The sequence below is a fragment of the Eleutherodactylus coqui genome, chromosome 5 (assembly GCF_035609145.1).
Source record: "Eleutherodactylus coqui strain aEleCoq1 chromosome 5, aEleCoq1.hap1, whole genome shotgun sequence".
In the NCBI taxonomy this organism is placed as follows: domain Eukaryota; kingdom Metazoa; phylum Chordata; class Amphibia; order Anura; family Eleutherodactylidae; genus Eleutherodactylus; species Eleutherodactylus coqui.
In genome coordinates, this window is record NC_089841.1 from 201,514,901 (window position 1) to 201,541,556 (window position 26,656).

General features: G+C 44.2%; 1 protein-coding gene across 1 annotated transcript in view; it reads left to right on the forward strand.

The window, feature by feature from the left end:
* CNTNAP4 (contactin associated protein family member 4) overlaps nucleotides 1-26,656 on the forward strand; it is a 303,723-nt gene that overhangs the window by 184,459 nt on the left and 92,608 nt on the right. Inside the window, exon 12 of the mRNA XM_066605004.1 lies at nucleotides 21,672-21,791. Within this exon, the coding sequence (XP_066461101.1) occupies nucleotides 21,672-21,791 (120 nt within the window). The remainder of the gene's footprint in view (nucleotides 1-21,671; nucleotides 21,792-26,656) is intronic.

The following is a 26,656-nucleotide window of genomic DNA, read 5'->3' on the forward strand; positions in this document are numbered from 1 at the left end:
TGGTTCTGGTTAATTACTCCATTTTTATCCAAGATGTGTAGTGTAAATACTGTATGTGCATTAGACTTTGTTTACACTGCTGTCTGTTCTGTAGATTTGACCAACCAACCAAAAATGAACGACAATCATTAAATGTAAATGTGGGCACTTTTTGTTTAAACAATGATTTTAAGGTGAACTTCAAATTTATCATTCATATACTGAGAGGTAAAGTAAACACATTTATCTCTCAGTAGCCCACACACTGTTATCTCCACGAGCAGAACAACTCGCCATGAGCAGAACAATGCAGCTGTATGAACAGTTGGGCATGTGATTAATCACATGCTGGGCTCTACAAACAGCTCCTGGAGACCTTTTTACATGCAAATGAAGATGATAAAGTGTTAATGGCCATTAACACTTTATGCAAAAAGATGGCAAAACCTTTTAATCTTTCAGTCCTTTGAAAGATTATCTTTGCACGTAAATGGGCCTTAAAACATAACAGAACCTAATGGATTTAAGTCAATGTAAAAAACAACTTAATCAATATCATAATGAAAGAAGAAGTTATTTAAAATATAAATATATCATGTAATTTTTGATTTATGTATTTTATAATAGGGGAAGGGCCAGGGATATGCCACTATATTCTTTAACTTTTGCTTTACATTTTTGTTAAAAGTTAAATAATTGTAAACACATAGTTAAAAAGTGCTAGTATATGAGTGAAATAAACACTACATATAAAACATGCACTGAATTATAAAAAAAGGAATTGACTATTAATTTTAAAAAATCACAGAATCCAAGATAAAAGAATGCTTTTATTAGGTGATGGTAAAATTGGATGGTAAGGTATAAGAAGCAGAAAATAATTATGAGATTGGAAAAGTAAATGTAATTGAACCTTGTGATAAAAAATTATTTTATTTGTTGTCGTGTTTGAGTGCTAACCTTTTGCTTCGTTCCTTCAATGTCATGGATTGCTTTGTAAATTGTGTGTTGCTGTATTGTCAAGTCCACGACACTAATGTTCAACAATGCACTGTCAATGGTGCTTTCACAGTGCTGGTAAACTCTCAAGTGCATAAAAGTAGTCCGCTATTCACAATAAATTTAGAGACACTGTTATCAAGGGAGAGGACAAACATTGCTATGTTTCTATTGCAATAACAAGCAAAATGTCAATGTCAGTCAACAGATTGCAATGAAAACCACACAGAACAGAACCAAGCAAATGAAACATTTGTGTCGGGTGTTCATGTTTGATTTTTACAGGGAAAAAGAGTCATGACATGAAAAGATAATAGCTGTAAACGATGAGACTTTTATACTCTGGGAATCTTAAAGAGAATGTGTCCTTAGAAAAAAAACAAGTTTATATGTTAAATATATTGTTTAAGACTTTTTGGTCATTTTGGGATTTTAATTTGTAATGTCACATTCTACTTATTTTTAATCTTAAAATCCTGCAGTTTTCACATTGACCACTAAGCCTACTACCCTGTTTTCCCCAAAATAAGACAGTGTCTTATATTAATTTTTGCTCCCAAAGATGTGCTAGATCAGTGCAATAGCACTGTCCTTAAATAAGCACTTCACACAGGGCCACAAAAAATAAGGTCATTAAAGTACCTGGCTTCCACACCCTGTCTGCAGACTGTAACAATCACCCACAGCAGTTCTTGGACCACTTGTACAGCAGGGACAGTATTGCAGCTTCCGGCCACCAGTGGGAGCTCATCACAGCAGACTCGCACAGCAGGGACAGGGCTAGGTCTTACTTTTGAGGGAGGGCTTATATTGAGGACTTCGGCAAAACCTCTACTAGGTCTAATTTTCTGGGGATGTCTTATTTTTGGGGAAACACAGTAATAGTCTGACACATTCTATACTGTAAAGAAAACATTTCAGCAGTTATCTCAGGTAAGATAGCAATAAAATGAGATACCTATATACATGTATATAGCCGCAGCTGCATTGAAGGCAATGCACGGTCCTTTTTGTGCATACATTGGTGCGCACACACTCGTGTGAAGCCACCCTCATGGGGTGAAGCCTGGCAACTGACCTTGATGGCCATGTTCTACTGAGCTTCTTTTGCTAATATAGTTCAAAAGCTGCACACAACACATTGAGTAAAAAAATGGGGATTTTTCAGTAGCTCACAGTGAACTAGTTAAAGGGGTTGTCTCGCGGCAGCAAGTGGGGTTATACACTTCTGTATGGCCATATTAATGCACTTTGTAATATACATCGTGCATTAAATATGAGCCATACAGAAGTTATACACTTACCTGCTCCGTTGCTGGCGTCCTCGTCTCCATGGTGCCATCTAACGCTGTCTTCTCCTTCCATTTAGATGCGCTTGCGCTGTGCGGTCTTCTGCTGTGTTCAATGGAGCCGCTCCGGCGTGCCCGCGCCGGAGAGCTGGTCTACGCATGCACAGAAGACCTCGGCGGCGCAAGCACGCCAGAGCGGCTCCATTGAACACAGCAGAAGACCGCACAGCGCAAGCGCGTCTAAATGGAAGGAGAAGACAGCGTTAGACGGCACCATGGAGACGAGGACGCTAGCAACGGAGCAGGTAAGTGTATAACTTCTGTATGGCTCATATTTAATGCACGATGTATATTACAAAGTGCATTAATATGGCCATACAGAAGTGTATAACCCCACTTGCTGCCGCGAGACAACCCCTTTAATGCTAATATTTGTTAATAAAGAATAATTTAGTTGATTGTGCCATAAAGTAGATTATCTTGAGGACAGATTAAGGAAATATAATATTAATTTCATGGGTATTCCTAAAGTCTGATCATTAGCATTACAGTACCGGAAGGGGAAAGAGAAACAACAGTGATCCTATTTAGACCCTCATATATTTTTCATAGGGAATTGTTGCCAGTTTAAGTTCATGTATTCTAAACAACTGACATGCTTGGTAATAAACATACTGTATAATAATATTAATATATCATACAGCCACTATATGTGCCTATGCTTACACTTAGCAATGTCACGACTTGTATAGATACTTTTATCCTATCTTTTGTATCCTACAAGTGAGTATAAGTTTAGCAGATTACAAGCTAAGAGAAAATAGTGATAAATTAATTGCCCATATTAATATTGTAGCTATATTAGGTTGTTCAAAAATATTACTGGTATAGTATAAAGATTACTGATAAATTAACACTCAATATGGAAAGAGGTAAAATCTTGAGTTCCATACCTGTGGCGCGATCAGATGAACCGTTTTGCCACCAGATGCCCTAAAAAGGGTTCCCCCTTGGCCAATATAAAAGCTCTTTAGAGGCTACATGTTGAAGACCTTTTCTTCTGCTCGTGTAGAGTGTGTTGACCACTATAGATGCCTCTACAATACAATCAAAGAGATTTTGCTCAGTTAACAGAGTTTGACAGGGGTCTCATTATTGGAAGGTGAGAAGCTAGATGGTTGTATTGATGAATTGCCCACCACCTGGGACATTTTCACCAGACTGCTATGGGGTGTTGGGATCAGAAGATGCTTGAGAGCAAGCACACTAAGTGACCAGGCTCAGGACACCCTTGACAGACTACCAATAGATTAGATTGTCTGATTGTCCAAAAAACATGAGCAGCTCCAGCTGTTTCATTGTCTGCCATCCAGAGACAGGTGACACTATCCTTATTGGCCCCTGTGTATGTTGGAACTATTTCCAGGAGTTTGGCTGAAAGACATTTGGTCTCACGGCACCCATTACATGTACTGACTTTGACACGCACTGTTGCATCTGTTTGCAGTGGTGTCACGAATGACTAAGCTGGACTGCTACAGAGTGGAAGCGAGTTGTCTTCAGCAATTAAACCAGATTTAGTTTGGGTATTGATGAGAGCTGTGCTCATTTCTGGAGATCTAGGGGTTAGTGCCTCAACCCTGCCTTTACTGTGGAGTAGCACATTGCCCCCCACTGCTGGTGTGATGATTTTGGGGGGCCATCTCATATGACAGTCAGTCACACTTTGTAGTGATATGAGGGACAATTACAGCTCAGTCATATGTTCAGGAAATCTTGAAGCCAGGACAATGCATGACCACACACTGTAAGGGTGCCAGAAGAGTACCTCCACAACATTGCCACGCTTCCGTAGCCTGCCCGGTCGGCATATTTATCACCAATAGAACATGTATGGATGATATGGGACACAAACTTCTATAGCCTACAAGTTTGCACAATCTAGAGACTCAGTTACAGCAAATGTAGACCAATGTGCTGCAGGATACCATATGGAAACTGTATCCCTCCATGCCCACCCACATCACATCTTGCATCCAAGCTAGAGGTGGCCCAACAGAGTACTAGAGCTTATCTTTAAGTGTTCAGCTTTCTGCAATAAAGTATCATTTTGCTCTGATATCGCTATCACTTACTTATATTAATGTTACAATCACCCACAGAAAGTTTCCATTCCAACAACTCATTCTAGGTGTTTGCTTTTTTTGTAATGAGTGTACATACCAGGGGAGGCTCTGAGAGCAAGTAGAGAACATGCATCATCATCATCATCATCATCATCAATAATCTCTAGAATCATAGAATTGTAGTGTTGGAAGGGACCTCCAGGGTCATTGAATCAAACTAAATAATCCAAGACAGATATCTGTCTAGCCTCTGTTTGAAGACTTCCATTGACTTCCATTGAAGGACAGCTCACCACCTCCTGTGGTAACCTGTTTCAATCATTGATCACCCTCACTGTCAAAAAATGTTTTCTAATATTTAATCTGCGTCTCCTCCCTTTCAGTTTCATGCCATTGCTTCTAATCTAGTCTATGAGAATAAGGCTGCACTGTGAGAGCACTTCAGATATTTGCAGACAGCTATCAAGTCTCCCCTCAGCCTTCTTTTTCCCAGATCCTGTAACCGTTCTTCATAGGGCATGATTTGCAGATCACCCATCATCCTGGCTGCTCTTCTCTGAACTTGCTCCAGTTTGTCGATATCTTTTTTAAAGTGGGGTGCCCAGAATTGGATACAGCATTCCAGGTGAGGTCTGACTAAGGAAGAGTAGAGGGGGATAATTACCTTACATGATTATGCTTCTCTTAATACATCCCATTGATTGAACCAGATAGGTTTAATGTGGAGAAAAGCAGTCCATGTATCCTGTGAGAGCATATATACACCTCTGAAATACTATAACAAATAAAAAGACTGAGAACCAAGAAGAGGAAGAGATAAGAGAGGAATCGATATGTGCATGTAGCTGGAGGTTATTTCCAGCTGTCACTACCAGCTCTATAGCAATCTCAAGAAGAGGAGACAGAGGAAAACTGAATGACTGCATGCATGTGTTAAAGCACAAGGGATTAAAATAGTTTATTTCAAAAGAAACCACTAAATGAATAATTCTAACAATAAAAAAAACATAAGTAAACACATATATGCATATATTTACACATCGACATAGCCTCTTAAAGGGACAGCACCCCCAAAATACAATAATTTCCAAAAGGAAATTAAATTAAATTAACAATCATGGCCCCCACCAAACATTCCGCAGCCATTGATCAACACAAAGAAAGCAATAAAGACGCATGCAAACACAAAATAAATAACTGAATACAATAATCTGATATCTCTATCAAGTCCTGACATACTCAAAAAAAACAATGCCCAAGGAACAATAGCTAACATTAAAACAACTATCTCAACAACTTCTGTCTGCTATTCATTCGCATCAGAAAGCAGATGATCTACAAAACTGTCCTAAAAGAAACCACCTTGAAATCATAGGCTTACCAGGAAAAGAAGAAGATCAAAGAACAGAAAAATTCATGGAATAATGGATCCGTGACCTTTTCCCAGATGCATCATTCTCAACAGTTTTTGCCATGGAAAGAGCTCGCTGTGTTCCAGAAAAACCCCCATATCTGATGCTCCCCCACACACTTTAATAGCAAGATTACTAAATTATAAAGATCGAGCCATGGTACTATGATATGTCCAAATCCAAGGAGTAGTTTACTATGACAATACATCTTTATCTCTTTTTCTTAACTTTCCAAAGGATTTACAGAAACAAAGAGAATCCTTCACTGGAGCTAAATGTAAACTGCGTGAATTACAAATTACTTACTCCATGGTATACCAAGCTTGTCTAAGGGTAATAGACGGAGATCACACTAGATTCTTCACTTCCCATTCAGAGATAGTTATCCATTAAATATTGTACCAAGAAACTTTATACCATATATATAATATATAAAAGTAAGAACATGTATGTAAGAATAATACTGTTATTTTATGTTTTGTGGCTGGGTGGGACAACAGAACAACTGTACATGCAACGATTATCGCTCAAACTTTGTTCAAACTAATTTGAACGATAATCATTACATGTAATTGTGGGCAGTCGTACACCGTTCGATCACTTGTTATTTATGACTGTTTTTTAGCCGGCATAAAAATAGTTGTCAGGCAGTTTGAAATTTGTTCCATTTGAAAGAGAATTGTTCAGTCTTTTGAGTGGCTGGAGGACATGAGTGGAGGGGAGAGTTTTTACCTTTCCAAACACAATGAGTATATTGTTTACTCATGCCAGCTGAAGACAATGGATTTCTTCACACTTAGAGATGAGCGAGCACCAAAATACTCGGGTGCTCGTTACTTGGGATGAAAATTTAGCGATGCTCGAGGGTTCGTTTTGAATAACGAACCCCATTGAAGTCAATGGGCGACCCGAGCATTTTTGTATATCGCTGATGCTCGCTAAGGTTTCCATTTGTGAAAATCTGGGCAATTCAAGAAAGTGATGGGAACGACACAGCAACGGATAGGGCAGGCGAGGGGCTACATGTTGGGCTGCATCTCAAGTTCCCAGGTCCCACTATTAAGCCATAATAGCGGCAAGAGTGGGCCCCCCCACTCCCAACAATTTTTACTTCTGAAAAGCCCTCATTAGCAACGCATACCTTAGCTAAGCACCACACTACCTCCAACAAAGCACAATCACTGCCTGCATGACACTCCGCTGCCACTTCTCCTGGGTTACATGCTGCCCAACCCCCCCCCCCCTGCACGACCCAGTGTCCACAGCGCACACCAAACTGTCCCTGCACAGCCTTCAGCTGCACTCATGCCACACCACCCTCATGTCTATTTATAAGTGCGTCTGCCATGAGGAGGAACCGCAGGCACACACTGCAGAGGGTTGGCACGGCTAGGCAGCGACCCTCTTTAAAAGGGGCGGGGCGATAGCCCACAATGCTGTACAGAAGCAATGAGAAATCCAGTGCCACCTCCATCTGGAGCTGCAAACTATTCATTCTGTCAAGGTGTCTGCATGCCCCAGTCAGACCGCGTTTTTTTATAAATAGTCACAGGCAGGTACAACTCCGCAATGGGAATTTCGTGTGCACCCACAGCATGGGTGGCTCCCTGGAACCCACCGGCTGTACATAAATGTATCCCATTGCAGTGCCCTGGACAGCAGAGCTAACGTCAGATGAAATGCAGGTGGGCTTCGGCCCACACTGCATGCCCCAACCTGACCGGGGTTTTTAATTCATAGATACAGGCAGGTACAACTCCCTATTGTGAAGTCCCTGTGGACCCACAGCATGGGTGGGTGCCAGGAAGCCACCGGCGGTACATAAATATATCCCATTGCAGTGCCCAGCACAGCTGAGGTAATGTCATGTTTAATGCAGGTGGGCTTCAGCCCACACTGCATGTTCCAGTCATACTGGGGTTCTTTAGAAGTGGACACATGCAGTTAAAACTCCGTGTGGACCGACAGCATGGGTGGGTGCCAGGGAGCCAGCGGCGGTACATAAATATATCCCATTGCAGTGCCCAGCACAGCTGAGGTAATGTCATGTTTAATGCCGGTGGGCTTCGGCCCACTCTGCATGCCCCAGTCAGACTGGGGTTCTTTAGAAGTGGACACATGCAGTTACAACTCCGTGTGGACCGACAGCATGGGTGGCTCCCTGGAACCCACCGGCGGTACATAAATATATCCCATTGCAGTGCTCAGTACAGCTGATGTAACGTCAGCTTTAATGCAGGTGGACAAAAAATTAATTGGATTACACTGTAGGCGAGGGCCCAAAAAAATTGGTGTACCAACAGTGCTAATGTACCTCAGAAAAATTGCCCATGCCCAACCAAGAGGGCAGCTGAAACCCATTAATCGCTTTGGTTAATGGGGCTTAATTTGTAACTAGGCCTGGAGGCAGCCCAGTTAAAATAAAAATTGGTTTAGGTGCAAGTTTCAACGCTTTAATGAGCATTGAAATGTATAAAAATTGTTTACAAAAATTATATGACTGAGCCTTGTGGGCCTAAGAAAAATTGGCCGTTCGGCGTGATTACATCAGGTTTCAAGAGGAGGAGCAGGAGGAGGAAGATGAATAGAATACACAGATTGATAAAGCTAAAAGGTCCCCGTTTTTGATGGTGATAGAGAACGATGCTTCCATCCGCGGGTGCAGCCTACGTATTGCTTAGGTATCGCTGATGTCCGCTGGTGGAGAAGAGAAGTCTGGAGAAATCCAGGCTTTGTTCATCTTGATGAGTGTAAGCCTGTCGGCACTGTTGGTTGACAGGCGGGTACGCTTATCCGTGATGATTCCCCCAGCCGCACTAAACACCCTCTTTGTCAAGACGCTAGCCGCAGGACAAGCAAGCACCTCCAGGGCATACAGCGCAAGTTCAGGCCACGTGTCCAGCTTCGACACCCAGTAGTTGTAGGGGGCAGAGGCGTCACGGTGGACGGTCGTGCGATCGGCTACATACTCCCTCACCATCCTTTTACAGTGCTCCCGCCGACTCAGCCTTGACTGGGGAGCGGTGACACAGTCTTGCTGGGGAGCCAGAAAACTGTCAAAGGCCTTAGAGAGTGTTCCCCTGCCTGTGCTGTACATGCTGCCTGATCTCCGCGCCTCCCCTGCTACCTGGCCCTCAGAACTGCGCCTTCTGCCACTAGCGCTGTCAGATGGGAATTTTACCATCAGCTTGTCCGCCAGGGTTCTGTGGTATAGCATCACTCTCGAACCCCTTTCCTCTTCGGTTATGAGAGTGCAAAGGTTCTCCTTATACCATGGGTCGAGCAGTGTGTACACCCAGTAATCACTCTCAGGATCCTCCTCCTCCTCCTCCTCCTCCTCCTCAGGCCATACACGCTGAAAGGATGACAGGCAAGCAGCATGGGTACCCTCAGCAGTGGGCCAAGCTGTCTCTTCCCCCTCCTCCTCATGCTCCTCCACCTCCTCCTCCTCAACGCGCTGAGATATAGACAGGAGGGTGCTCTGACTATCCAGCGACATACTGTCTTTCCCCGCCTCCATTTCCGAGCACAAAGCGTCTGCCTTTATGCTTTGCAGGGAACTTCTCAAGAGGCATAGCAGAGGAATGGTGACGCTAATGATTGCAGCATCGCCGCTCACCATCTGGGTAGACTCCTCAAAGTTTCCAAGGACCTGGCAGATGTCTGCCAACCAGGCCCACTCTTCTGTAAGGAATTGAGGAGGCTGACTCGCACTGCGCCGCCCATGTTGGAGTTGGTATTCCACTATAGCTCTACGCTGCTCATAGAGCCTGGCCAACATGTGGAGCATAGAGTTCCACCGTGTGGGCACGTCGCACAGCAGTCGGTGTACTGGCAGATGAAACAGATGTTGCAGGGTGCGCAGGGTGGCAGATTCCGTGTGGGATTTGCGGAAATGTGCGCAGAGCCGGCGCACCTTTCCGAGCAGGTCTGACAAGCGTGGGTAGCTTTTCAGAAAGCGCTGAAGCACCAAATTAAAGACGTGGGCCAGGCATGGCACGTGCGTGAGGCTGCCGAGCTGCAGAGCCGCCACCAGGTTACGGCCGTTGTCACACACGACCATGCCCGGTTGGAGGCTCAGCGGCGCAAGCCAGCGGTCGGTCTGCTCTGTCAGACCCTGCAGCAGTTCGTGGGCCATGTGGCTCTTCTCTCCTAAGCTGAGTAGTTTCAGCACGGCCTGCTGACGCTTGCCCACCGCTGTGCTGCCACGCCGCGCGACACCGACTGCTGGCGACGTGCTGCTGCTGACACATCTTGATTGCGAGACAGAGGTTGCGTTGGAGGAGGAGGAGGGTGCTTTAGTGGAGGAAGCATACACCGCCGCAGATACCACCACCGAGCTGGGGCCCGCAATTCTGGGGGTGGGTAGGACGTGAGCGGTCCCAGGCTCTGACTCTGTCCCAGCCTCCACTAAATTCACCCAATGTGCCGTCAGGGAGATATAATGGCCCTGCCCACCTGTGCTTGTCCACGTGTCCGTTGTTAAGTGGACCTTGGCAGTAACCGCGTTGGTGAGGGCGCGTACAATGTTGCGGGAGACGTGGTCGTGCAGGGCTGGGACAGCACATTGGGAAAAGTAGTGGCGACTGGGAACTGAGTAGCGCGGGGCCGCCGCCGCCATCATACTTTTGAAAGACTCCGCTTTCACAGCCCTATACGGCAGCATCTCCAGGCTGATAAATTTGGCTATGTGCACGTTTAACGCTTAAGCGTGCGGGTGCGTGGCGGCGTACTTGCGCTTGCGCTCCAACACTTGCGCTAGCGACGGCTGGACGGTGCGCTGACAGACATTGGTGGATGGGGCCGAGGACAGCGGAGGTGAAGGTGTGGGTGCAGGCCAGGAGACGGTAGTGCCTGTGTCCTGAGAGGGGGGTTGGATCTCAGTGGCAGGTTGGGGCACAAGAGGAGAGGCAGCGGTGCAAACCGGAGGCGGGGAACGGCCTTCGTCCCACCTTGTGGGGTGCTTGGCCATCATATGTCTGCGCATGCTGGTGGTGGTGAGGCTGGTGGTGGTGGCTCCCCGGCTGATCTTGGCGCGACAAAGGTTGCACACCACTGTTCGTCGGTCGTCTGCACTCTCAGTGAAAAACTGCCAGACCTTTGAGCACCTCGGCCTCTGCAGGGTGGCATGGCGCGAGGGGGCGCTTTGGGAAACAGTTGGTGGATTATTCGGTCTGGCCCTGCCTCTACCCCTGGCCACCGCACTGCCTCTTGCAACCTGCCCTGCTGCTGCCCTTGCCTCCCCCTCTGAAGACCTGTCCTCAGTAGGCGTAGCAAACCAGGTGGGGTCAGTCACCTCATTGTCCTGCTGCTCTTCCTCCGAATCCTCTGTGCGCTCCTCCCTCGGACTTACTGCCCTTACTACTACCTCACTGATAGACAACTGTGTCTCATCGTCATCGGCCTCCTCACCCACTGAAAGGTCTTGAGACAGTTGCCGGAAGTCCCCAGCCTCATCCCCCGGACCCCGGGAACTTTCCAATGGTTGGGCATCAGTCACGATAAACTCCTCTGGTGGGAGAGGAACCACTGCTGCCCAATCTGAGCAGGGGCCCGAGAACAGTTCCTGGGAGTCTGCCCGCTCCTCAGAATGTCACATTTTCATGGAGTGAGGAGGCTGGGAGGAAGGAGGAGCAGCAGCCAGAGGATTCTGAGTTGCAGCAGTGGACGGCGCAGAACTCTGGGTGGACGATAGATTGCTGGATGCACTTTCTGCCATCCACGACAGGACCTGCTCACACTGCTCATTTTCTAATAAAGGTCTACCGCGTGGACCCGTTAATTGTGCGATGAATATGGGGATGCCAGAAACGTGCCTCTCTCCTAATCCCGCAGCAGTCGGCTGCGATACACCTGGATCAGGAGCTCGGCCTGTGCCCACACCCTGACTTGGGCCTCCGCGTCCTCGGCCGCGTCCACGTCCTCTAGGCCTACCCCTACTCCTCAGCATGCTGTATTACCAGTAATGCAGAAACAGAATGCCGTAATTAAATGTGCCGCTTATTGGCCTGTGGTTGGAGGCTGACTTCGCTTACGAAACGCCAGGAAATAATTTTGCGCAAGCCTGCTGTAACACTTAGCTGGCTGCGTATGAATTTGGAGGACTACTACACCCAGCAGAGACCCAGAACACTGAGGACAGTGACAGGCAGCCCAAATAGATTTTTTTCCCCAAATGTTTTTGCAAAGGCCCACTGCCTATATTCAATCAATATGTCTTCTGTCCCTGCCTAAGCGATTCTGGCCCTGGAGTATGTCAAATAGCTGCAGAGTGTTGCACTGTGGACTGCAATACAGCGGTGATTTAACAGCCAACACAGAGCCAGGAAATAATTTTGCACAAGCCTGCTGTAACACTTAGCTGGCTGCGTATGAATTTGGAGGACTACTACACGCAGCAGAGACCCAGAACACTGAGGACAGTCACAGGCAGCCCAAATAGATTTTTTTCCCCAAATGTTTTTGCAAAGGCCCACTGCCTATATTCAATCAATATGTCTTCTGTCCCTGCCTCACCGCTACTGGCCCTGGAGTATGTCAAATAACTGCAGAGTATTGCACTGTGGACTGCAATACAGCGGTGATTTAACAGCCAACACAGAGCCAGGAAATAATTTTGCGCAAGCCTGCTGTAACACTTAGCTGGCTGCGTATGAATTTGGAGGACTACTACACCCAGCAGAGACCCAGAACACTGAGGACAGTCACAGGCAGCCCAAATAGATTTTTTTCCCCCAAATGTTTTTGCAAAGGCCCACTGCCTATATTCAATCAATATGTCTTCTGTTCCTGCCTAACCACCACTTCTGGCCCTGGAGTATTACTGCAGGGCGCCATGCTCTGCACGGCCGATATACCAAAAAAAAAAAAAAGTGCAACACTGCAAAAAGCAGCCTCCACAGTACTGCACACGGTTAGATGTGGCCCTAAGAAGGACCGTTGGGGTTCTTGAAGCCTAAAATCCTCCTAACGCTCTCCCTATAGCAGCTTCACCAAGACAGCACTTTCCCTCCTCTATGTCAGAACGCATCTGTGGCAAGCCGCGGGAGGGGCCGATTTTTATACTCGGGTGACACCTGATCTCGCCAGCCACTCACTGCAGGGGGGTGGTATAGGGCTTGAACGTCGCAGGGGGAAGTTGTAATGCCTTCCCTGTCTTTCTATTGGCCAGAAAAGCGCGCTAACGTCTCAGAGATGAAAGTGAAAGTAACTCTAACATCGCGTGGTACTCGTCACGAGTAACGAGCATCTCGAACACGCTAATACTCGAACGAGTATCAAGCTCGGACGAGTACGTTCGCTCATCTCTAATAGTAATCCTTATGTGATTCTATACACATAAGGGCTCAGTCAGACGGGCGTTTTTTCGCGCGATTTGCGCATGCGTCCGGCGATTTTATAAAACCATTGCTTTGCAATGGTATCGGACACATGAGCGCTTTTTATGCGCTCGTCCGATAAATTATAGAACAGAAATCGTAGATCGCACCTATCTGCGATCTGCAATTCCTGTTCTCTTCTCTATATGCGCTCAATGGGGCCAGTGGCAGCAGCGCCGACCCCATTGAGAACATATAGTAGACAAATCATTCTCCTCTGCCACAGCTGTAACAGCTGTGGCAGAGAAGAATGATGTTTACCCATTGAATTCAATGGAGCCGGCAATACAGCCGGCTCCATTGAAAGCAATGGGCTGCCAGCGATTGCGGGATGAATTTTCGGGAAGGGCTTAAATATATAAGCCCTTCCCTGAAATTCATCCAGAAATGTGTAAAAACAAAAAAAAAAATGTATATATATATGGGTGAGTGAGTGCTGCCTCTGATTGGCTCAGCGCAGGGAGCAATCAGGGGCAGCTCTCACTCACACCCATTCATGAATTCATGAATGGGTGTGAGTGAGAGCTGCCTCTGATTGGTCAGGCTGTGACCAATCAGAGGCAGCTCATTCAGCAGGCGGGGATTTTAAATCCCCGGCTGCTGAATACTACAGAGAGCAGTTCAGGAGAACTGCCGCCGGCCGCGGCTGAACTCCGTCTGCCGGGACCGGGTGAGTATATATTTTTTTTTATTTTTACACATTTCTGGATGAATTGCAGGGAAGGGCTTATATATTTAAGCCCTTACCGAGAATTCATCGTGAGATCGCCCGCAGCGCATTGCTTTCAATGGAGCCGGCTGTATTGCCGGCTCCATTGAATTCAATGCGCTGGACAGCGCTGCACTGCTCCGGCCCGTTTCTATTGAAACGCGGCTAGGAGCAGTTTTTTTCGGGCGATTTTCTCGGCCCCGGTCACGCGATTTGCGGATGCGCATCCGTCATGCGATCCGCAAATCGCGGGAAAAGAACACCCGTGTGACTAAGGCCTCATAAGCAGAATTTCCTTTGCATCTCTATATCTTGAAGTTGCCACCTATATTTAGTAATACACCATTTATTAGATAGATTTGAAGAAGTCCCCCAGAACCCCAATACCACTACTAGATTGGCTGCATTATTAGCCATAGTAGGTTGGTTGGATCTATGGAGAATACATCATCGTAATACTCAAGAATTCTCCTGTCACACTTCTCACAAAAATACCCTAAGTCACATTAATCATATTTTAGGATCCCCATCCTTAATTGCCCTAATAAAAGCCATAGAATACTTACACTCTCCAATCTGGTTAACATTAACATCTCCAAATAAATAAATCTTGTTATCTTGGATCCCCATCCTTAATTGCCCTAATAAAAGCCATAGAAAGCTTACACTCTCCAATCTGGTTAACATTGACATCTCCAAATAAATAAATCTTGTTATCTTGGATCCCCATCCTTAATTGCCCTAATAAAAGCCATAGAAAGCTTACACTCTCCAATCTGGTTAACATTAACATCTCCAAATAAATAAATCTCTTTATTTGTATGGCACCAACTTATTTTGCAGCGCTTTCAGTGCTGGGTTCTCATTTAACCAACCTCAGAAGGATGGAAGGCTGAGTGAACCTTGAGACGGCTACCTGAATCATGCAGGAATTGAGCTTGCAATCTTCATGTCGTAGGCAAGAGCTTACACTCTGCACCACACGAGGCTCTACTACTCAATCTTATAGAAAATGCAAGATACTCCCATTTGGGTTATCCCTCTTTGGATCCACAGATAAAATTCCAGACCAATTATATATTTTCTTTAAACTAAATCACCCTGATTCTGATATTATGGTTTGGGATACTCTTAAATCTTATTTACATGGATTTTTAATGTCTCATACATTTCCAAAACTACAGCCCAAACAGAGAATTATCTAAAGACTATAAGTATTGAAACAGAAAAATTATATATAAATGATCTAACTGATGTTAATAAATCTAGATGGTTACAGACAGGAAGGGAATAGTTACAAATCCTAAAGGAAAAGGTAGTTTCGTAAATTATTTTTAACCAATCTAATACCAAACTTATAGCTCATATGGTCCATCAAAACTCTTCTTCTCCCCCAATATTGATGATATGCTCACCAGAAAACCAATTATGTTACTATGTTAATTACTGACTCCACTAATATACTTAACAGATTTACTTGAGATCTTAACAATTTTATTGAGATCCATATCACCTCATGCAAGACTGAAACTTTTTGAGCTTATCTAAGAAAATCTTCTGTAAACTTCCTACAGAACATTTCTCCCTTATCTTCTGTGGCCCCAAATAAATCACCTGGACCAAATGGCCTTCTACTTTTTTGTAAGATCATAAAAGAAGGTAAATTTCCAGATTTAGTTAATGAGGCAAATATTGCAATTTTACTAAACCCTGATAAAAACCTAAAAAAATGTGGATCTTACAGACCCGTAGCTCTCCTAAATACAGACTATAAAATTACTACTAAATTATTAGCAAACAGAGTGAACCTAGTTATCCATGATAATATCCACTCTTAGCAGACTGGATTTACGCCTGGCAAATCAACATCAGATAACATTAGATGTGTAAGGATAGTAACACAAATAGGCTGGAAACAAAACAAAACTGGGCTTTAACACCCTTAGGCCCCCTGTCCACAAGCATTGCACTTTAACACCATGGATTTCCACCGCGTAAGAACACTAAAGTCACCACAATTTTCTGCGATGAATCTATCGGTATGATAGGTTCATTGCAGAAAATCATTCTGCACTTTCTATAGTTATCGTATGGAAAGCATTTATTGCATAACCCGCATGCGAATTATCACCGCGGATAACGTAATGCAGAATTGCCCGTGGACAGGAGGCCTTAGACACAGCAGAGGCCTTTCACTGAATTGAATGGCCCTATCTATGAGATGTACTGCAATGTTTTGGATTTGGCAAGACCTTTATCAAATGGATATATAAAACACCTAAATAGAGTACTCATGAATGGACAACGTAACCCTTCTTTTAACCTTAATAGAGGAACATGGCAAGGGTGCCCATTGTCACATCTTTCATTCACCATAACTATTAAACTCTTAGCATTATTATTTAGACAAAACCCAAATATCCAAAATAAAACAGTTGTCCCCTGAGAATACCGCATAGGATTACATGCTAATTACTTGATATTATTTCTTTCTAACCCAAGTCTTACTTTACCATATGCTAGCTCAATCATGTTGAAAGTGTTGGAGGAGAATTTTGAGAGTGCCTTGGACCATAAGACGATCAAACCAGTCCATTCTCCAGGAAATAGAGCCAGACTGCTCACTAGAGGGAATGATATAAAAAGGCAAAACTGAAGTACTTTGGCCATATAATGAGAAGACAGGATACCTTGGAGAAGATGCTGATGTTGGGGAAAGGGGAAGGCAAAAAGAAGAGGGGCCGACCAAGGGCAAGCTGGATGAATGATATCCTCCAAGTGACGAACTTGACCTTGGTGGAGTTGAGGGTGGCAACAGCCAACAGGAAGCTCTGGCGTGGGCTGGTCCACGAGGTCACCAAGACTCGGAAGCAACTGAACTAATAAACAAAAACATATCATTCATAAACAAATTTGGAATCTTTTTAGACTCACTTATTGATTGGCAAAACATTTTGCTTATGCCTCTTAAGGAAAAGGAAAGTACAATAGGTGAAGAAATTTGTCATCTGAAAACTGTCACACAATTAAAATATTTAGGAGTATATATTTCCAGAGATAGCTAGTACTCATAAAGCCTTAATATTACACCTCTACTTTCTTTCTTTAAAATGTCTTATAATTTAAATTATGGAATTCACTTCATTATCTGTGGGTGACAGAATAAATCTCATTAAGATGATAATTCTACCAAAATGTCTACATAGTATAGAGCATACTGATGTTATAATACCTCAATTATCTTTAATAATTGTAAACTTCCTTATGTCATCTTTTATATAGGGGAATTCTAGACATAGACTTAGTATTGAAACATTATAGTGACTTAAAGCTTTAGTGGGCAAGGTCTTACCAAACTATCAATTATATTATATAGCATAACTACATTATTTAAGATATTGGGTATCAAATGAGCCTCCACATAATGCTGAACATCATTTGATATACTATCCATCTTCTACTATCCCATGGACATTATTGGAAAATAAAAAAAAAAACTCTAAACACCTTTACCTATACATAAACTTTCTATTTGAATATGGGACTTAGCCAAATGAATGACAGAATATCAAGATATTTCATCTGAAACTACTTTATGGAATAATAGAGGTCTTCCTCACCTTGACTCTAATTATTGGGCAGAACACGGTGTAAAGTCATTACCACATTTCTTTATAAAAGGATCCTTTATATCCTTTTTTGACAAACACAACAAATATATGATATACCCAGATCAGATTTCCACACATTTCTTCAACTACACCATGCAGTATGTATTCATTATCTGGAACTTTTCCTCTCCATTCCTATTACCCTTTAACCAGGATCTTACATACACTGGAGACCTAAAGGATTTATTCCCCATTTGTACACTCACTTAATAAGATCTAAATTCTCAACCATGTGATTGAAAATAGTAGATAAATTAAGAGCCCATATACCCTCGCTAACAAATGAAGAATGGTCAGATGCTATGGAATCCCACTTACTAGTATTTCCCGCTGCTAATAATAAACTTATTAAACTGTACATAACTCATCAATAACTGCAACTAATATATATCACATGGGGAGATGACCCACTTATCAATGTCATAGATGTGTAACAACTGATGCTGATTTATTTCATTCAATCTGGTATTTAAATGAGATTCAGACCTTTCGGACTAAAGTGACAGATTTGCTTAGTCAATTAGTTGGACTCCCTGTTTCGACAACTCAAGAAGTCTGTTTACTTGGCTTTCTAGATGTTAAACAATGGCATCACCATATATGAATATTACCTCATGAAACACTTATTGCACATAAGACAACAGGGATGAAATTGATGGACATGCGACCTAGAATGGTGACTCAATGGCAAAATACAATCATCTCATATAAATTTTTTTTTGTAAAAACAGATAATGTCCTGCAAAATTCTACAAGGTATGGGATATTTGGTGGAGTTCGTTAAATTCTGTTTTCACTCAAAGTTATCATCAATTCTTACTGCACCAATTAACATTCTCATAATATTATCAAACAGCACAAACTATCCTAAATATATTGTTATTACTAAATCAATATATCAGTATACACAAAAAATTCTATATTTTAAGATTGTAGTAATTGTAATAATACATTTAATAATTTTAATATACTTAACAACATATTATATATTTTCAAAACCTAATACACTGTAAATGCATTTCTTCATATAAGTGGAATTTGTTATTCTTCAATAAATCAAGTTTGAAGAAAACAAAATAAAGTTAAGTTTTAGTTTATCTTTCAGTTCTTCAGTGGCTAGACCTTTTCATGTTCATATGATGTATTGGTATGTTTTTAGTTTTTAATGCATGAAGCAGCAAAAGTTTAGGGCTTGAAATTGCAAATATGATTTTCCAAATGGGATTGCCACTGTCATCTATCATTCTTTACCTTAGTGATAGAGCCCTTGGCTCTGTAGGGCAGTTCAAACAAACAAGCCTATCAGTGAGTCAAAAGGAGCATAAAAATCAATCTCTATGCTGTTAATTGAACATTAGCTTTATCTAATATACTAACTTATTTTGCACACATCTCTTATAAAGGGAATAATGCTAAATACCAAATCTTTAATATTACTTTGGAATTATATAACAAAGAGTTTATTAGAATGATTTCCCTATTGAGCAAAATAACCATTCTAGTTCATATCCTATTTCCTTAATAAGCCTACAACTGTGGGTTAGTTTACATACAACTCCTATATCCTGAGTTGGATGTATAATTGTTTTCAATGCACTCTACATCTCTTTAGGACTGGGACTATTCCCTTCTGAGTATTATTTTTCTCTGACAGATCCATTTGAGGTGGTTTCCATGCTAGAATTAAATTCTCTATGATTGCTAACCCTTACACTTCTGAGGATATGAATGCCTCCTATATAAAGAATTTTTATTATGTCACAGTCTTAAATCAGATTAGATATTGGTGGTCACCTCTAAGCACAAATGTTGGAATTCCAAATAATCTGTTTACTTAAACGAAAATGTGTTAGTATTAAGGCTATGGTCCTGGCATTGTCTTTTTTTTATCTTTGTCCTCTTCAGATCCTTCTGTCCCAAGTTTGTTGTTTTTCCTTGAGATTCTTGTCTTCATTTTTCCCAGATACGGACTTTATATGGTACCTTGGAACTTTCATGTGTCAGTTATCTGTGTGGGCGATTTGCATGAAACTGGCACCCTAATTAGCTTTTCAGTTCTTAATCAAGAGCACCATATTGCTAACACTTATTTCTATAAATGTCTTAGACTTCACTATGCATTATTTTCTGATTATTATTACTTCTAAACTGGAACAGCCTTATATTTTTAGAAATCCAGTTGATCAGATACAACTTCTTGGCTTTAATGGATTTTTTTCCAAGTAATTGGGAGTTTGCATTTATAATTGAGGGGTTTGATAAAGGTTAACTTTGAGAGAGGTTTAATGTTTTGCTAGCTCACAGATGAAAAGGGACATGACAAGTTCTTCACATTATGTTTGTCCCCCACTGAGATAATCTCTTCGCTCACAATGACTGTGCAGAGAGTATATTCTGGACTTTAGCTATCTTTATCTCTTACTATGTTTTGCACCTACTCAAACAGTGTTAAGTGCCTTTTTGCATGGTTGGACGTTTAGGCATAGGTTCTTGACTGATTATCAATTTGCCCAGTCTTGAGGCCATGCAAATATGATATTGATCAGCCAATGAACTCATTGCACTCATTCATAGGCTGATTGGCTCATTTATGTGAGCATAACAATGCTTGCTGGACAGCTGCACATCTCCCCATGTAAAAAGGTAGATGTATAACCGATAGAGATGAGCGAGCATACTCGGAAAAGCACTACTCGCTCGAGTACTGTGCTTTATCCGAGTATCGCTGTGCTCGGGTCTGAAGATTCGGGTGCCGCTGCGGCTGACAGCTGAGTCGCAGCGGGGAGCAGGGGAGAGCGGGCGGGAGAGAGGGAGAGAAAGATCTCCCCTCCGTTCCTCCCCGCTCTCCCCTGCAGCTCCCCGCTCCGTGCCGGCACCCGAATCTTCAGACCCGAGCACAGCGATACTCGGATAAAGCAAATTACTCGAGCGAGTAGTGCTTTTCCGAGTACGCTCGCTCATCCCTAATAACCAACTAATAGCTGAATAGGGGCTATCAAATTAATGATCATTCGTAGACGAGCACTGATCAACATGTTTTGTTGATCGGCACACATTATAACAGGTCAATTCTTAGCCTGTTTAAAAAAATATTTAGATGCTAAACATTTTATAGTTTCTGCTTTGTCAGCAAAACGAGTGTGTTGAAAGTACAGTATTTTGCAACCTTTTGCTCAGGTATTCCTTATGTCCTTCCCTTCCCTTTTTTGTCACATAAACACCTTCCCCTGTTAGTACTTTGTCTACTTATGTTATATGAATAATGTTGTACTATTTTTTACTTATGTTTGAAAGACTTTTGTAAAAGTTTCATTAAAAGCCCAATAAAAAACTACAGCCTCATACATTTGCTAGGTTTTAAAGGTTATGGCATCTGTTGGAATTATTCAATTGTTGCTGCAATGCATTTAAAATAAAAATGCAACAATTTAATAATCCCATCAAACTATGCTATCATCTTGCATATACATTTCATATGCAGTCCTATGTTTCTCCATGATAACTTTAGAAAAAACAGACTACTTCTTATTAACTCATATTAGGTAACCAAGAACTAAGGATCAAACAATGGGGATTGCGACTGGATGTCCAAACAACACAGAGTTTGTTTAGAGTCTGTAATCTTGTAGATATAGACTGTTTCCATAGACTTTGAATAGAGAATCAGTGTGTATATTAAATTAAACTCCTCCTCACTATGGTCATACAGTGAGGGAAATAAGAAGCTTAGGATACTCTTTCTAGTGATTGGTGGTAGCCCCAACTGTGGGACCTCCATTAATCAGATATTTGTCACCTATCATGTGGATAGGTGGTAAATGTAATTTGTGACAAAACTCATTCAAGACTACTTTGTAGTCAGCAAGAGAAAGGCAGTGTGAAACTTTCCAAAAGTTCTCACAACAAGAACAGTACAGGGAGATCCCACTGAATATTTTTAAATGATTCTATAAGGGGACTTTAAAATTTACCTGAAGATTGTAAACAACAAAAATGAGCAATACAATACGGATTTTCATATCTTTTCACCTGAAGCCTCTGACAACTTAATATTAGTTAATCATTGTATTGTGCAATGTTGTGAAAATGTATTACTTTGTTTTCCAGCCAAATATGAACAATCTTGTGAAGCATACAAATACAAAGGAAACTCATCAGGATTCTTCTACATTGATTCTGATGGAAGTGGGTCTCTTGAACCATTCTTGGTTTACTGTAACATGACAGGTAATCTATGTCAAGATCTATCTATGGTATACATAAGCAAACAACAAAATTAGAGAGACAAATATACTTTGGTAGTAAAGTAGGACATAAAGATAGTTTTCAAAATTAGAGCATTTTTAAATAATGAAAAGTAAAGTGGAAGTATACAAAGAGAATAGCAGGAAATGTACAAATCTATATTTCTATTTCAGTTAGAAGTATCACTATGTGTAATATTGTATTATCTGTAGAGATGAGCGAACGCGTTCGTCCGAGCTTGATATTCGTGCGAATATTAGGGTGTTCGGGATGTTCGTTATTCGTAACGAACACCATGCGGTGTTCTGGTTACTTTCACTTCCTTCCCTGAGACGTTAGCGCGCTTTTCTGGCCAATTGAAAGACAGGGAAGGCATTACAACTTCCCCCTGCAACGTTTAAGCCCTATACCACCCCCCTGCTGTGAGTGGCTGGCGAGATCAGGTGTTCGCCTAATATAAAAGTCGGCCCCTCCCGCGGCTCGCCTCAGATGCCTGGTGAGTTAGATGAGGGACAGTGCTGTTTATACCGGAGCTGCTGTAGGGAAAGAATTGGTAGTTAGTGTAGGCTTCAAGACCCCCCAAAGGTCCTTATTAGGGCCACTGATAGCTGTGTGTTGGCTGCTGTTAGCAGTGGCATTTTTTTTTTCTCAAAATCGGCTCTGCAGAGCGTTGCACCCGGCATTAGGGACAGAAGTGCTGCATAGGCAGGGAGAGTGTTAGGAGTGAGTGTAGCCTTCAAGAACCTCAACGGTCCTTTCTAGGGCCATATTTATCCGTGTGCAGTACTGTCCAGGCTGCTGTTAGCTGTGCTGCATTTTTTTTGGGCTTCTCAAAATCGCCTCTGCAGAGCATTCCACCCTCCATTGATACTGCAGGGAAAGAATTGTATAGGCAGGGCCACAACACAGTTATTATTCATAGAATATACGCAGTGCTGCCTTTTGGTGGAAAAACAAGTGAAAACAAATCTATTTGTCCAGCCTCTGTCCGTCCTTACGGGCTGTGGAGACGTGTGAGCTGCGTGAAAAACATTGCTAAATCATACGCACTCAGCTACGCTTTACTGCTGGCTTCGCCATTTGCTTTCCTTAATTGGGAAAAAAAATACCTGCTCTGCCAGAGTTATAATAACTCTGCTACCCTCACGTTCTGTGACACATTAGCAGGGACACAGCACAGTTATTAAACTTCTCATGTTCATTGAATATACGCAGTGCTGCCTTTTGGTGGAAAAACAAGTGAAAACAAATCTATTTGTCCAGCCTCTGTCCGTCCTTACGGGCGGTGGACACGTGTGAGCTGCGTGAAAAACATTGCTAAATCATACGCACCCAGCTACGCTTTACTGCTGGCTTCGCCATTTGCTTTCCTTAATTGGGAAAAAAAATACCTGCTCTGCCAGAGTTATAATAACTCTGCTACCCTCACGTTCTGTGACACATTAGCAGGGACACAGCACAGTTATTAAACTTCTCATGTTCATTGAATATACGCAGTGCTGCCTTTTGGTGGAAAAACAAGTGAAAACAAATCTATTTGTCCAGCCTCTGTCCGTCCTTACGGGCGGTGGACACGTGTGAGCTGCGTGAAAAACATTGCTAAATCATACGCACCCAGCTACGCTTTACTGCTGGCTTCGCCATTTGCTTTCCTAAATTGGGAAAAAAAATACCTGCTCTGCCAGAGTTATAATAACTCTGCTACCCTCACGTTCTGTGACACATTAGCAGGGACACAGCACAGTTATTAAACTTCTCATGTTCATTGAATATACGCAGTGCTGCCTTTTGGTGGAAAAACAAGTGAAAACAAATCTATTTGTCCAGCCTCTGTCCGTCCTTACGGGCGGTGGACACGTGTGAGCTGCGTGAAAAACATTGCTAAATTATACGCACCCAGCTACGCTTTACTGCTGGCTTCGCCATTTGCTTTCCTTAATTGGGAAAAAAAATACCTGCTCTGCCAGAGTTATAATAACTCTGCTACCCTCACGTTCTGTGACACATTAGCAGGGACACAGCACAGTTATTAAACTTCTCATGTTCATTGAATATACGCAGTGCTGCCTTTTGGTGGAAAAACAAGTGAAAACAAATCTATTTGTCCAGCCTCTGTCCGTCCTTACGGGCGGTGGACACGTGTGAGCTGCGTGAAAAACATTGCTAAATCATACGCACCCAGCTACGCTTTACTGCTGGCTTCGCCATTTGCTTTCCTTAATTGGGAAAAAAAATACCTGCTCTGCCAGAGTTATAATAACTCTGCTACCCTCACGTTCTGTGACACATTAGCAGGGACACAGCACAGTTATTAAACTTAGATTATTCATTCACTAGAGGCAGTGGGGCCTTTCGTTTTCCAAAAAGGGAAAAAATTATATTTGGCCTGCAGTCTTGCGCCAATTTATTTCCTGCCTGTGAAATCAAATCACTGGTAATACAGCATGCTGAGGGGTAGGGGTAGGCCTAGAGGACGTGGACGCGGCCGAGGACGCGGAGGGCCAAGTCAGGGTGTGGGCACAGGCCGAGCTCCTGATCCCGGTGTGTCGCAGCCGACTGCTGCACGATTAGGAGAGAGGCACGTTTCTGGCGTCCCCACATTCATCGCCCAATTAATGGGTCCACGCAGGAGACGGTTATTAGAAAATGAGCAGTGTGAGCAGGTCCTGTCCTGGATGGCAGAAAGTGCTTCGAGCAACCTATCGTCAACACGCAGTTCTGCGCCGTCCACTGCTGCAAATCCGAATCCTCTATCTGCTGCTCCTCCTTCCTCCCAGCCTCCTCACTCCACTACAATGACACCTGCTCAGGAGCGGGAACACTCCCAGGAACTGTTCTCGGGCCCCTGCTTAGATTGGGCAGCAGCGGTTCCTCTCCCACCAGAGGAGTTTATCGTCACTGATGCCCAACCATTCGAAAGTTCCCGGGGTCCGAGGGAAGAGGCTGGGGACTTCCGCCAACTGTCTCAACAACTTTCTGTGGGTGAGGAGGACGATGACGATCAGACACAGTTGTCTTGCAGTGAGGTAGTAGTAAGGGCAGTAAGTCCAAGGGAGCAGCGCACAGAGGATTCGGAGGAAGAGCAGCAGGACGATGAGGTGACTGACCCCACCTGGTGTGCAACGCTTACTCAGGAGGACAGGTCTTCAGAGGGGGAGTCAAGGGCATCAGCAGGGCAGGTTGCAAGAGGCAGTGCGGTGGCCAGGGCCAGGGGTAGAGGCAGGACCAGACCGAATAATCCACCAAGTGTTTCCCAAAGCGCCCCCTCGCGCCATGCCACCCTGCAGAGGCCGAGGTGCTCTAAGGTCTGGCAGTTTTTCACAGAGACGCCTGACGACCGACGAACAGTGGTGTGCAACCTTTGTTGCGCAAAGCTCAGCCGGGGAGCCAACACCAACAGCCTCACCACCACCACCATGCGCAGACATATGATGGCCAAGCACCCCACAAGGTGGGACGAAGGCCGTTCACCGCCTCCGGTTTGCACCCCTGCCTCTCCCCCTGTGCCCCAACCTGCCACTGAGATGCAACCCCCCTCTCAGGACACAGGCACTACCGCCTCATGGCCTGCACCCACACCCTCATCTCCGCTGTCCTCGGCCCCATCCAGCAGTGTAGTTCAGCGCACCGTTCAGCCGTCGCTTGCGCAAGTGTTCGAGCGCAAGCGCAAGTACGCCGCCACGCACCCGCACGCTCAAACGTTAACCGTCCGCATAGCAAAATTCATCAGCCTTGAGATGCTGCCGTATAGGGTTGTGGAAACTGAGTCCTTCAAAAGTATCATGGAGGCGGCGGCCCCGCGCTACTCAGTTCCCAGTCGCCACTACTTTTCCCGATGTGCCGTCCCAGCCCTGCACGACCACGTCTCCCGCAACATTGTGCGCGCCCTCACCAACGCGGTTACTGCCACGGTCCACTTAACTACGGACACGTGGACAAGCACAGGCGGGCAGGGCCACTACATCTCCCTGACGGCACATTGGGTGAATTTAGTGGAGGCTGGGACAGAGTCAGAGCCTGGGACCGCTCACGTCCTACCCACCCCCAGAATTGCGGGCCCCAGCTCGGTGCTGGTATCTGCGGAGGTGTATGCTTCCTCCACTAAAGCACCCTCCTCCTCCTCCTCCTCTGTCTCGCAATCAAGATGTGTTAGCAGCAGCATGTCGCCAGCAGTCGGTGTCGCGCGGTGTGGCAGCACAGCGGTGGGCAAGCGTCAGCAGGCCGTGCTGAAACTACTCAGCTTAGGCGATAAGAGGCACACGGCCCACGAACTGCTGCAGGGTCTGACAGAGCAGACCGACCGCTGGCTTGCGCCGCTGAGCCTCCAACCGGGCATGGTCGTGTGTGACAACGGGCGTAACCTGGTGGCGGCTCTGCAGCTTGGCAGCCTCACGCACGTGCCATGCCTGGCCCACGTCTTTAATTTGGTGGTTCAGCGCTTTCTGAAAAGCTACCCACGCTTGTCAGACCTGCTCGTAAAGGCGCGCCGGCTCTGCGCACATTTCCGCAAGTCCCACACGGACGCTGCCACCCTGCGCACCCTGCAACATCACTTTAAGCTGCCAGTGCACCGACTGCTGTGCGACGTGCCCACACGGTGGAACTCTACGCTCCACATGTTGGCCAGGCTCTATGAACAACGTAGAGCTATAGTCGAATACCAACTCCAACATGGGCGGCGCAGTGGGAGTCAGCCTCCTCAATTCCTTTCAGAAGAGTGGGCCTGGTTGGCAGACATCTGCCATGTCCTTGGTAATTTTGAGGAGTCTACCCAGGTGGTGAGCGGCGATGCTACAATCATTAGCGTCACCATTCCTCTGCTATGCATCTTGAGAAATTCCCTGCAA